The 14,530-nt window shown below is 44.2% G+C and overlaps 1 protein-coding gene across 1 annotated transcript; it reads right to left on the bottom strand.

Moving 5' to 3' along the window:
- Positions 1 to 1,091: 1,091 nt before the first annotated feature.
- Positions 1,092 to 7,239, bottom strand: LOC100844097. Its single transcript, XM_003574937.4, has 2 exons — positions 6,960 to 7,239; positions 1,092 to 1,534 (listed from the first exon to the last, which is right to left on the bottom strand). The coding sequence occupies exons 1-2, from the start codon at positions 7,158 to 7,160 to the stop codon at positions 1,355 to 1,357; spliced, it is 381 nt and encodes a 126-aa protein (XP_003574985.1). The 5' UTR covers positions 7,161 to 7,239; the 3' UTR covers positions 1,092 to 1,354.
- Positions 7,240 to 14,530: the final 7,291 nt, after the last annotated feature.

Raw genomic sequence — 14,530 nt, 5'->3', positions numbered from 1 at the left:
AAATATTAGTAGATTTTTTACAAACTTGGTCAAATTTAAAGAAGTTTGATTTAAACAAAGTTAGTACTTCTTATGTTTATTAGAAACAAAGGGAGTAGAAAAAAATATATAGCGAATCGGTTTTCGGGAATCCGCTGAAAGAGAGCAGAAAGTTTTCCAAAAGTTCTCTCTCCCGATAAAAAAAAGGAATTTATATTGAGCGAACGTTCGCTCTTTAGTCTCTTGGAGCGAACGATCTGTTGGTCATCCGATTGAGAAGACTATGCCTGAGATCGTGCCACGTGTCTTGTGGGGGTGACAACTTTAGTTCTGTGGCATGACAACTTTAGTTCTGTATGCTGGCAATTTTGGTCTGTGAGGATGTCAGTTTTAGTTCTGTGCGGGTGGTAATTTTATCCCGTCACGCCAGAAGAGAGCTAACATTTAATCCCGTGGGGTGGCAACTTTAGTTCTGTGGTCATTACAACTTTCGTCTGTGAGGATGTCAATTTTAGTTCTGTGCGGATGGCACTTTATTTTTATGCGGACGGCAACTTGTCACATTGCCAGAAGACCGGGAAATGAACTCTTTTGATCTCTATTCTGTCAAAAAAAAGTTTTTTCGCTATCCTATCCTTAAAACTAGTTTTTGGGGAACCATTTAATCTGCCAGATATTTCAAATCCCGTCTTGCTATTAACAAATGCACGGCTATTTAATAGTACTCCGTAGTAACGAACGCACGTCAGTACAGTACTAGACGAGCTTTATTAGAGTATCAAAGTTCAGATGCATGGTTCTCTGATCTGTGGTAATCCTTCAACTCGCTGGAGGAGCATCCCAAAATTTGGACAACGTTTCAGCCACTCGGGGCGGCCAGATGTCTAACGCTTGGCCTCTCCCATCAAATTTACCGGTTCTTATTTGATCCCCATCTAGTTCCTGGCATTGGCACGTTTCCGTTGCAACAAAAACTACAGCATAATTTACATGTTTTTTTTTCCTGACAAACGACATTGAATAGTTTCCAAATACGCCCCACTTCTCTCACCTAGAAGTAAATCCTATTAAAAAATCATGCAGACATTTGCACAATCAAGCAGCACATAAACTTCAAGTAGCAGTTCATCACCACATACAAGTTTATTGATATTGAAATGAAAAAAAGAGCAAAAGGCAACAGGTCTAAATAAGCCAAAAAATCTGATGCAACCACAAGAATAGAATGTCGACTGAACAGATTATTAAGAGTACGAAAATGTTTTATCGCAAAACACATGTCAAAAACTTTACAAGAGTTGAACAATATTGCAAATGAACACTCGGTATTCTTATGTTCACTGCTTTCGTATAGCACATCTCGTTACGAAGTCAATCACTTTGCCTTGGCATTCTCCTGGGCGGCTTGGGGGTCAACAGGCTGAATTCGTTCATAGCGTTTCCTTGTCAGTGTCTCCCCTTTAAGAGCAGCAACGTACCTGTCATTTGTGTCCTCTTTCCTTTGCAGCTCGCCAAGATACTCTGCCAGTCTCTCCCTGTTCACTTGCCCCATCATCTGTTTCGTCAGGAGTTCATAATTTAGTGGCAATGAAATCATAGATGAAATGGTTGCAAGGATAAATAAAATGGTAGATGAATCACTAAAAAACAACAATTTGCACCTGAAAAGGTGAAAAGAACAAAGAGGAAGGTAATAATGAACTTGAATATCAAGCCTGTTAGAGCAAGCACAATGTAGTTTCTTCTTTGATGGTTCCCAGTGTGACGTTGTGTGAGGACTACACATTGCAAGAAAATTACTAAGCTCTAAATACGCGGTGCCCCAGGCTAATATTGGACCTTCACATAGCGCATGCTCTCAGGAAGTAACATAAAGTTAAAACATCTCACATCCAAATTGATGTGAAGCACTTCTCCCTTGACTAGACAACGTTTGGAAACATACAGTAATGAGTATAAAGTCCCTACAGATGATTGGCAACACGGAGTAAACACTCAACCATCTGAGCTGGCAACATGCTATTAGGATATGTAACTACATGAAAATTTACCAATCTGGATATTCTTAAAGTAGTACTTCGACTTATTAAGGTGCACACCCGTTTTTTAGTAATGATGCCCACTGCACAGCAACTTGGCAGGCGGGAACAGATTAGTACAACCATTTGAAAAATGCTCATTTGGTACCCTAGACTTGGCTGTCGCGAGTACAAACAATCCAAATACGCCGTGTCCCGTTATTCTGCTTACGTGGCACATCTAATGCTTTCATGAAGGGAGGGTGAGCTGCACACACGACGCACATGAGCCAATGGCACACCTCTCCTTTTCTTCCTTCACAAATCATTCCCCTTTTGCCTCCATATCGCTAGCTGCCCCGTCCTCTCTTCCCTAAACCCCTAACTGGGGGCCATGGTTCTCTGGTGAGGTACCTCCTTCGTTCATGACAGAAAGCTCACGCGACCTCGCCACGTCCGCATGGAGTGGCCAAGCGCCACTGGCTTGTCGTACGGTGCTAGGCGAAGGAGGATGAAGATCTTCATGTTGTCCGGTGCAAAATGGCTGCGACTTCTGGATGTGGGATGCGAATTATGAGTATTTGATTCCTAATGGCATTGACCTTACTTCGATTACACCGACCAGACACTCTTGAAGCAGTAGTGAGTACATGGCCGACAATGATTTAGGGGGTGCTTCAGTTTGCAGTCAATGGTGCATCAGAGTTGCAAGAGAGGCACATGAGATAATTTGAAAGCTCAGAGGAATCTAGTACAAGTGAGGTAGAAGATGGGGCAGCAGAGAGATTGAATGCTACTGTCTCTGTCGTCGCCACCCTAGTGCACGTTGACGAGTAGGAAGACAGGACTAGAATTGAAGTAGCCAGAAAATCTTGGGGGCTTTTTGCGAAAAGAGGAAGCCCAAGAGGCGGGTCGTGTGTGGTGCACGTGAAGCAAACCCCCCATTCCCATCCACATCATCAAGCAGCGCTGGCAGAAGATGGCATGCAGCGTACTTTGGACCCTAGATGCACCCACGTGCCAAGTTAAGGGTGTTGACTGAGCATTTTTCAAGTTGTGGTACTAATTTGCTCCCACCAGCCAAGCTATCGTACTCTTTTACTCCTTTTTATAGAATAAAAGGTGCACACTGTTTTCACAAAAGAAGATCCTGCTAGAAGCATACTTTTGACAGTGTGTTCATGCATAAACATCCCTTGCAGATTGTTTGCAAAGGATAGCATAAGTAGCATGGGCAGAGTAGACAAAAATTTAATTTTTATCATAGCAGAATTTAAAGAACATTATATCCTGATATGACAAGAGACACTGACATGCTATCACCCAGTACAAACAAAGCGTCTAAATAACCAAGCATATTTTTAGTTCGCAGAGCAAATAATAATCTATTAATGCAATCAGAACTACGCAGCGGTATAAAGCAATATCAGAGATACCTCGCAAGGTTCAGTTTGCAGCAATGGTAGTGTGCAACACTGCAACCAAAACTATGCAGCGGTATAAAGCAATATCAGAGATTTCTCGCAAGGTTCGGTTTGCAGCAATGGCACATGTAATATCAAAGGGCGCTATATAGCCCTAGACATCGAGCCTTTTAAGGGAAACAATAACAGTTACCTATTCCCTAATCGTTCTAACATTGTTCCAATTTCCCTGTCTCTCCCACTACCCATCTTTGTCACAATGGCACCGGTTCGCTAGCTGACATAGACTCCCATGAAGTACCCATACAATACAAGGAGACCCTGACCAAACATCACACATTCACGTTATAAGTTAACTTATTGTCATATCTAGTAAATCAGTGGTGTTATTGTAAGAAGAATTTTTTTCAAAATAGTAGATTTTCAAAATGATAAATACTAATATTGATCGATTCATGCTGCAAACTAAAATTAAAAGCCAGTAAGCAACCATGACAAAAAGGTTACTAGAAGCATAGCACAAACTACCAGATGATGATCACTACACGGGACATATTCTTTCCTTTTCTTTTCTTGTTCACTTCTCAAGCTCCCAACTGCAAAGTATAGATCTTCAAAACTCCAACTCAAAATCACAATGGACAATTAAGAATTGTACCCAGATTACCTATTTTAAGTATTCCATATTGCTGAGACAAAAACACTCTGTGATCTCTGCATAACGCATTTGAACAAGTAACGCCAGCCAGCAGACCACACTATAACAGGTCTTCCACACTTACACACAGCGTTAACTAATAAATACTGACTTAACTGTTCTAATAATAGCACACAAATTGAATATTAGCCAACTTGTCTCCAATGATTTTCCTCTTGGTGGTGGATGCTCGCCGGCCCTTCTACCACCTGTCTAATTGTGGCGTCCTGGCTCCACTCCAGCCGCACCGCACCCTGCCACACATCTCCTTTTATGCTGACAACATAGTGCTCTTCTTCAACCCTTCTGCACAGGAGCTTCATGCCACCAAAGGATTGTAGGCATTGTTTGGGAGGGCTTCAGGCATGGTGACTATTTATTTGAAGAGCTCTGTCGAGGCCATCAGCTGCAGCGATGAGGAGAAAGCTGCCATTGAACTGCACTTCGGCCGCCAGCCCTCGGACCTCTCAGTCACCTACCTTGGGATCCCGTTGGCTGTGTGGCGCCCGACGAGCAACCAGCTGCAATGCAATCCATCATGGATCGCACTGCCAACAAACTCCGTACCTTGAAAGCTAGGCTCATGACCAAGGCTGGGAGATTGGCTCTGATCAATGCGGTCCTTACTACCACCTGGTGCACCAGCTACTCGTTCTCATGCCGCAAAAGAAATTCATCAAAGCGGTTTGTAAAGTCCGGTAGGGGTTTATTTAGGAAGCAATAAATACAGTGAATGGCGGCAACAGCAGTGTGATATCTGGCTGCTTTTGTAGACCTCTGAACCTTGGAGGCCTGGGCATACGAAATCTGGACCGAGCGCTTCGCTAAGGATATGCTGGCTTTGGCACGGCCGGACGAACCAAAACCGTCTGTGGTACAACCTCGACATCCAATTCAGTAACGCTAACAAGAACCGGTGATTCACCTTGACCGATATGCTCGTCGGCGCCACTGCGGTCTTTTAGGAAGACCAATGGCTTGATAGCTGTGCTGTCAAGGAAATTGCCCCCAGAGGTTTATGAGAGGGTGTGCAAGCGTAAGAGGGGGCAGCAAACAGTGGTGCAGGGTCTCGCAACGCACAGCTGGTTGCAGGATCCATGGCCACCCCCCGGCATCTGCCCTGTTACAGACTTACAGTACCTCGAGCTTTGGCAAGCGCTCTGCAGGGCTCAGCGGTCCGGCGACCTTGACTGCCTGATGTGGTGCTGGAGCACTACCGGCACGTACTCCGCTCAATTCTGTTACCTTGTCACTTTCCATGGCGCGGTGCGCTCTGCATTCTGGGAACTCAACTGGAAGACCTGGGCTCCGTGGAAAGTTAATTCATCTTCTATCTTGCCAACTTGAATCGTTGCTGGATGGCTGAATACTGGCACACTGAGGGCTGCAGCACAAACCGGCCTGCCTGCTTTGTGACCAGCAGCAGGAGATGATGCAACATCTGCTCGTTGATTGTCCCTTCTCACAACAGATTCTGTTCGAGATGCTCGCCTGGATAAGATCCACCTTCCGCCTGCCGGCAACTGGGAAATAGTGTCTGACTGGTGGCAGTGGGCACGCCGCAGTACGCAGAAGCCATTGCGCAAGGGCTTCATCTCTGTTACACTGCTTACCTGCTGGATGGTGTGGATGCAGCGCAACAGATGTGCCTTCAAAGTATTAGAGAAGCAAGGTTATGGGCTAGTGTGGGGGGCTTTGGCTTGATGGTGTTGCTGCCCAGCTTTTGGGACGTGAAGCGATTGTTTTTTTCCTGTTTCTATGGGTGCAATCAGGAGCAATTTAAGGCAAGCTTCTAGACAAATTTAGGAGTGTGGCTCCCAAATTTGTTAACGAAACCAGAGAAACGTAGACATTCAAACAAGGCATAATTCAGGCAACAGCCAGGTGAGCGCGAAACCACACAAACCACATCAAAGTTCTACCCTCTATTACACTGCATTAATCATCTACTCCCTCCGTTTCATAATTCTTGTCTAAGTGTCTAGATACATGTAATATTTCGACAAGAATTATGGAACGGAGGGAGTGGTAGATAGATCATTCATGGAAGTGGGTACATCATTGAGCTTGAAAGCACAACTGATCACACTGCATATGAATCTGGCTGAAGTGTCAAAGAACAGATGCTCTACATATTCCTTGGAACCACAAGAGAGACTTTAACGTTCCACAACAATTTTTATGGAAATTCCACTAGGGAATGCTTCAGAAATGTATAAATAGATTTACCAGTAAATTTTGCAGATTTATCTAGCATACAGACACATCTATCATTATCCTCAGTTAACATCCCTACATAGCTCTTGCAATTTTTGCCACATAACAAGAGTATTAGTTACAGCTTACAAGCGCTAGCTGGTTTTCAACTGATAACTGGTCATGTACACCTTCCCTGTGGTTTGAACCATGAATAAAAATGTCCGAACAAGCTATACCACAAACAGTTAGCCGTCTGGAAACTAGAACTGGTCAGACAGAGGTACCCAACAGGCCACAGACATCCACACGAACCACATTTTAGCTACTTCTAAAAATTCAGTAAGTGGAGTATATAAGCTGCATCCGCGTGCCTCTCAAAACGAGCTCTACAGTTTCCATCAATAGACCACGGTAGGGTATTGAATCTTGGAGAGCGGACTAGCTCATAGAACCCAGGCAGGTATCCGCTTCTACACGACAGAGCAGGGATATGGACAGAGGCTCAGAAATGGAGCGCTAAGGTAGTAGGTGTGTTCTCCGATCACAGGAAAATCAAATGTGGCAGACCGCACTAATAGTAATACCATCTGCTAACTAATTGAGGAGGGGTCTGCAATGACAAAGTTAAGCGAGGGCACGCACCGTGGTTTCCGGACGAGCAGTGGAGCGGAGGTGGGTCTCGAGCTTGTCGTTGCGGGAGCTGGTGAGCTGCATCACGCCGTAGCCCACCACGCCCGGGACGACGCCGCAGAGCGCCGCGAAGGTGAAGAAGAAGGGCTTCGAGTCCCGCGTCCGCCGCACCAGCCACCGCCACGCCGAGCTCTTCTCCCACAAGATCGACATCTCCCGGCTTGCCCCCTCTCTCCTCTGCCTCGCCGCCTTCTCTAGGGTTTTCTTTAGGGACAAGTTTTCTCTCCTTCTCTTTCTTTCTTCGATGTTCTACCTTTTTCTTGGGCCGGGCCGTACTCCGAGGCCAGGTCGAGTGGACTTCAAATTAGGCCTTTCTTATACTCCGTACAATGTTCGACTGCGTCTTTTCGGTCCTCTAAAAAAAAGACTGCGTCTTTTCGACCGTATGGTATATCGTTGAAGTACTGTGTTCTCAAACTTCAAATTTGATTAAATTTATAGAAAAAGCTACCAACATTTACAAAACTTTAAATTAGTTATATTAAATCAGGTATTATATGTATTCATAATATACTCATTTGATATTAATCTTAGTTTTTTATAAACTTGACTTAGGACAAAATAACACTTCTTATATTCAGAAACTGATGAGAGTATTTGTTTAGATGAAACATTCATTAGAAGAAGTGGTTGTTGCAAAAAAAAATATTAGAAGAATTGGTTCACAAAGAAATGGAGATTTCTTTTTAAGACAGCTCGCTCATATTCATTAAGGAGCGTACAAAATTACAATAGTGGAATCTAAGATAACACCAAGTCCCATAGAGAGGCCATGCGTTCCACCATCTACCCTTAGATGTATGAGGCATCGCTTGGACATCTTGAAATCTCCGCAATGAGATGCCAACGGACATGAATTCCTCGCCGCCGGTGAAAGAAATCGATGGTTGTCATCGACTTGGATGATTCGCAGGATAAAAAATTGCCGTGCGGAACCTAATGAAAAGGTTGCAAGGAAGAGGCGGTTGCTGACACATAAGTTGCATGTTTGGTTCATGCCCTGATGCTCCAGTGCGGCAGTGCCTGACCGGAAGCATACGTAGCCTGAAGCTTGTTTGGTTGCCGTCCTGGGGGTCTTCCTAGTTTAGGTCAGGCTCGCTGGCTCAGGCCTCCAGAGACGAGCGCCTGGGTGCCTGATCCAGGCTTCGCGAACGAACAGTACTAATTACGATCAAGCATCTTAACTGGCATCTATCCATGGAATTTACTCGTTGTCTGCTCAATTATGAGTTGACTTAGCAATCAGCCACAAATGCAGCAACTAGCACCGCGTTTGAGCAAGACAGTAACGTCTCAGATGTTTCGCTGCGAAACGGATTCGGCTGCCACGTACACGGAATCAGAGTTCGATTAATTGCGCAACCGTATATGCTCGAGTTCTTCGATTTGCTTGATCTTGTGCTAGACTAGTGGCACGCATCGTAGAAAGTAACGAGAGGAATTCACGTTAATGTATTTTAAGCTTTTTGGCCATAAAAACATAGATTTCTGCTCTTAGCATGTCTCACGCTCAGGTTTCCAACCAAACACCACGGGTGCATATATATGCCTTTACATGCATAAATGATCAAAATTTCAAGAAGATCTCACGAGTCACTCAGGAAAGCAATCAAACAGACCCAAGATTAAGGGTCTGTTTGGTTTTGTTTTACTTCTAGAAAAAGCAGCTTTGTTTTTGTTGTTGTAAAAAAAAGCTGAAACTCATTTGGTTCTTCAGTTTACTTTTCCTTCTCTTAACAAATTGAACCCGTGCTGCCCCCGTCATCTTCTCCCTTGGCCGCTCCCATCTTCTTCTCCCATCCCCATGCTGCACACGAGGAGAACGAGGAGCAGGCACCAGACGCCTTACCCCTGCACGCGAGGAGAACGCGAGCGCCCCTGCCGGTGCCAGGGCGGCTGGATCCGTCTGCAGCCCCTAGACGAGCTGGCGATGTGCTGATGAGGGCATGGATCCTCAAGAGCTGATATTTGAGAGGCAGACACACCACAAGTGAAGATGAAAAATACAAGTTAGAAGAATGACTTGTGTGCAAGGGGCAGTCAACGACAATGATGATATGCCCAGGTTGCACCATAAGTTGAGTACGAGTACAAGGCGCACTAGGACAGCATACGATGAGCCCGACATATCTAAGGGGCGCCCGGAACTGCGAGTCTATATTTGAGTCGAATTCTAGTTTGAATTCTAGTCGGAAGGCAGAATTCAACGGGTCCCGCGGTCGCGGAAGGAGACGCTGGTGCTGCTCAAGATCCGGTGGCCGCGGCTGGTCGTCAGGGACAAGAGGAATCGAGAGCGATTCGGGTGGAAATCTATGGGCCCGGGCCGGACAGGAGCGCAAACCGGACAACGGACACCCCAAACCTCTTTCAAATTTGAGGATCTGTCCGGATGGATCAAGATGACAAAATGTATGTTTGGGGTATCCCACTGGGATGTGTTTTTCTGGACAACATGTTCGTTTGGGCTAAAGAAAACATTTTGAATAGTTTTGGAGTAACCAATTGGAGATGCTCTAAAGTCGCTGAGCAGGCTTCCTCGTTGAAGATGGTAACCAATCGGCAACCCTCACATCAAAGCTTGGCCTCAGTCTGACGCAGAAGAAGGAAGAGGAGAGCGCCGTTGGATTGAGGAAAGGTCGGCACTTATAAAGGCACGAACTTGACCGACTGTCCGACTGGCAGAGAATATTACCTCAAAAGATGCTGGTTTAGCGCCCGCGGAGGAAAAAAACCGCAATTAAACCCCGTTAATCGCTTCAAAACGAGTCTTCTACCCCGTTACCTCCCGTCGCAGGCTCGCAGCCCCGCCGCCCTCCTGCCCCGCCCTCGCGCCCCACGACGCCGTCGCCGCCCTCCAGCCCCGCGCTCGCATCCCCGGAGCGCCGCGCCGCCGTCGCGCGCCACGGCGCACCGGCCGCGCTCGTCCTTCATTGACCTTCGTCACCAGCCGTCGTGTCGGCCCGTGCGCCACGACGTCGAAGACCGCCGCTGCCTCCTTCGCCCCTGCCATCTCCGGCGCGACATCGAAGCCCCTCCCAGCCCCGGCTTGCAGCGCCACCGACGCTTCCTCCTCTTCTTCGGCCACCGCTGCCGTCGGGGACCAGAAGCCGTGGCGTCGGGCTCGGGAACCCCGGCAGGATGTACAAGGGGACTCACCACAACGTAAGCTTCTGCGCTCTCTCGATTTGGGTACTGCTTCCCGTATTCTGAACGAAATGCGTGGCCGATGTTGTTAGGTCGTCAAGCAATCTACCGCCTTTTAGAGTTTTAGTAGCGTATTTATGCCATGGCCATGGGTTTGATGTAGTTTCTTGTTAGATCTTACTTTGGATGACGACTTCTTCTCTGATTGACAATTAAGAGCTACTACAAGGCCTTTGTTGAGGTAAGTCTTTTTACCGGCGCAAATAGCATTTGAGAATTTATTTGTGATATTTATCATGCTGATCGCAAGCAATGAAACTCAATTATATTCACAGTACATTGAATGGATAGAAGTAGCAGTAAAATGTTACTCCTAATTTTTAGTTTGGCATCCCTGAATTTTGTAGTCCTAGCAATTGCTCTCGAGTTTCATTACTGTGCATTTGTTTTCTTTGTTTAGGCTGTTCTTACAAGGAAAACACAATCACAAATGAGGCCTACAAATACGATCCTACTATTCTTACTATATAAAGTATGCATGTGAACATGTCATATGATGTGGAAATCGATCTTTTACACAATGTTTCAAAGGGATGGGATCCTAGCAATGCTGCTACCCAAACTGAAGCATGTTGGTCTATTATTACGAATTAATACTTGCTTTGTGGCATCCATTTAGTATTTAGGGACGAGTCATTTATGCTTTATCTATTTGGTGTATAGGTAACAGTGGCAGTTCATGTTCTAACTCCAAAAAAGATTCAGTTTCACAGGTAAATACAGGTCGTGGTAGCAAAACTCCTGGAAATACAAAATAGCTAGGTAGCTTTCCAATTTTGTTCTTGTTGCAATATACTCCCCCCTCTGGTTGAACATAGGTCGCTTCCGCACCTGGTCTGTCCTAAAAGAGGAGATGTTCTACGGAGAAGATTAAAATCTTAACAAAGTTCTGACTGTCAGTGCAACATATTTTTGACACTTCTGGTTCCTGTAAATGTACCCGTACAATCTGGTGGCTTTTCTTTTACATCAAGTGTGACTTAAGCTCGTGAAAGAGATACATCTAAGTTCTTTTAAATATGGGCAACTCATTTTCCTTAGTGTTCGAGTTAGAACATCAATAATTATGTTTCTGGGTGCTGATAACCTGATGTATTTATCTCAAACATGCGGATGTTTTTTCTCTTTCCTTTATTAGAGAACAACTCGAGTTTGGTTTACAACTGAACATAACAAATCTTCTGTTTTTATTTTTGGCCGGTGACAATCCAGGAGCCGGTGGCAGCATCCAAAGGGGGCAGCGCCGGCGGCAAGGTGAGTCGGTTTGGTCATGGCTCTGTTCTACTCCCTCCATCCCATATTAAGTGTCTCAAATTTGTCCAAATATGGATTATTTATGCCTAAAAAGTGTCTAGATTCATGTAATATTTCGACACTTAATATGGGACGGAGGGAGTACTTGTCTCCGCTTGTTCTTGCCTCATCTTTTTTAGGGAATGTCAGCTCAAAGAAGATTGTTATTTTGCCCGAGCAGATTGTTTGCTTGGCCTACTCTTTGGTTCTAGGTGTTGAGTGTCACACCCTTTGTGCTCAAGGCATACACAAATTGCAGTTTTATTAGCAATTAAATTCCAAAAAGAAGTGAAAAAGAAAGATCTTACACACACCACTAACAGTTCTGGACAGCACATGGTAAGAATATGGCGTGGTAGCTGTGTGTGAGACAAGGGGGTTGCTGACGGGGATTGCGGGGTCACGGGGAATTCAGATAAGATCATAAATTGTGACAAAAGAAACGGTGGCAATTGTGTCGTATGGAAATTAAGAAAGTTGTGGTCATCATATTTGTTATTTTTGTATAATCGAGTATTCGGTCTTATGCAATGTGCTGAAACGATGGTTATATATCATCTCTTTTACCTCCCCTTGTTGAATTTGCGGAACCTGGTAATAAGACTTCTTTGTTCACAATGTGGTGTTGATGAATATGATATCCAGGGTCTTGGTATTGCCTCTCATTATTGATCGGTGTATCTTGTCATTGTTGTTTTACTGCCGATCACATATACACACATGGCCATTTCAGTCAAGGTTCTAAGTTTTAAGCAAACTTTGGACTTGAATAAAATTAACTTACTTAAAATAAGATTCTAAAGATATGTTTTAAAATTTAGGGACGTGCGTGCACATGCACACTTACTAGTAAGATTAAAAAGAAGAACATGAATCAGACCAAAATCAGCCTCCCCAGCCACCAAGAAATATCCATGAAGCTCTTAGAGGAGCTCGCCGGAGAAAAGGGTTTGAGGAAACCATATGTGACAAGATTTATCGAAACCAAATGTACACAGAGTAAAATCGCAAGCCTTGAAACCAAGTGAGAAGCATATCCAGGCTTTCTTCCTTGAATAGGAGGCGCTTTGTCTCCTTCGAGGAAGAAGAAACAGAGGGGAATGATGAGGGATCCTTATTGAAGGAGGTCAAAGCAAATAAGAACCTCTCCATTAACGCCATCGTCGGAGATATCTAGACTCACGCAAATTGCTCCCGCTACTTCGACATAGCGCTAGGACTAAAAACGGTTTGAGTTCAATCCTGAAATCATTTTTTGAACACGATTGGCAACCTGTTTGAAGATTATGAAGGAAGGTGAACTAATCTGCCCCTAGCTGGTTTTAACGTAGAGAGATTAATCTGATACATAATACTACCACGGACCCGAGGTTCAGAGGAGAAATAATCCCTACTCATTGGAGTTGTAGCGAAATGATGAGGGGAGGCAGATGAAGGCTCCGGAGGTGATTCTAGCGGTGCCTTCCCCTTAATTTCCACCTTCCCTGTGGCAGAATAGAATTTATACTTGTTTTGCTCTTTGTTGTTTCTCACCTCCTTCTAATGTCAGGGGCGCCTGCCCTGCCCTCATAGGTCCCACCTAACTCGGTTGAACTCCGTATTATGTGTAATGCTTCAGGACCCCAAAATATTGACATCCTAACTTTCTAGGATTATTCCTCACATGTAAAATTACCTAAAATAACATAACGAAGAAAGGAAGGAACCGTCTGGCGGCTGTTAACTGCATATAAAACCAATAACTAATTAAAAAATGGTAAAAAGAAATAAAAACATGGATGATAACTTCAAAGGGAACAAATACGCTTTTAACGTATCAACATCCCCAAGCTTAATCAATCCTCGCCCTCGTGTATATATGATCATTAAAGATGGTGATTTTGAAGTTTGATTACCTTATATATGCATAAATTTTCTTATAATGATAAACTCAACTCAAAACTTTTAAGACTTCTAAGATCAGATCAACAAATATTATGCAATTAGCCTAGCAAATTTGCAGCTACTTTTAATCATGGTAAAAAATGCAACATCACCAGTACCCTAAACGTATAATATGCAAAGTGTTACACTATACTACATGTAGTATATCTGTAAATATGTGTGTAAAGCAAGAACGTCATAGAGATTTTTCTTGATAGTTGAGTGGCGATTGCTTTCTTATACATTTAGCAAGGGACTAGGCAACACCGCTGACTTTTAGCCACCTTGGTAAGAGTAGGTTTTATTGGGCAGAACACACAACACTTTTTTGCTCAACGCTTTTTCTGTTTTTTTTTTGCACCACACAAAAAAAGTGTCACCTTTTCACTCTTTTTTTCTTTTCCCAAATTTTAGTTGGAAGCTTAGCAAACTCGGGAAATAGCCGAAGCTATTGATAGCTAGGTATGGTGGAAACTGTTTGAAAAAGGACTCAAATGGAATTGGAAGTTCAGGCAAACAAACCATGCTTACAAGTACTAAAGGCTAGCAAGGGGAGGAAGTATAACATTTGAAACATACAGTTGTAACATAATGGTAACACGTGTGAACAATGTCAACTGCTTAGAGAAGAATGTCCTTTCCTCTACTGCGAGTCAAAGAAATCACAAATCATGCAAAAGATAGCTCCAATTGAAACCATATAAAGACTAGTGACGACAGTCTGAAACAACAAAATTCATCATCAAATGATAGATGGTATCCAATTCCCACCCAACCCATCACCCCTCACACATGAAAGAAGGTGATGATGTCATGATGGAGGATGAATGATTCATGAAAACAGAGACGATGCTGGTGAAGAATCTCTCCTCTCCTCGCCGGCGAAGAGATAAATCTGTCATCGAAGCTTGACAAAGGTGTGGTGGCAACTCGCGAAATCTTCTGATGAAAACTGTATGTTTTTTTTGAGATTTCTTCGTGACGGAATAAATAGGTGAAGAGGCGTCCGCAGGTAGGTCTAAAGCGACCTAGCCAAGTGATCTAGGACCCCGACACCCGCATCCCCTGTTGAGCCCATCTTCATTTGGCATTCTTATTTTGGC

The sequence above is a fragment of the Brachypodium distachyon genome, chromosome 3 (assembly GCF_000005505.3).
Source record: "Brachypodium distachyon strain Bd21 chromosome 3, Brachypodium_distachyon_v3.0, whole genome shotgun sequence".
In the NCBI taxonomy this organism is placed as follows: Eukaryota; Viridiplantae; Streptophyta; class Magnoliopsida; order Poales; family Poaceae; genus Brachypodium; species Brachypodium distachyon.
The sequence above is the reverse complement of the archived record's forward strand: the minus strand, read 5'-3'. Positions and strand labels throughout refer to the sequence as shown.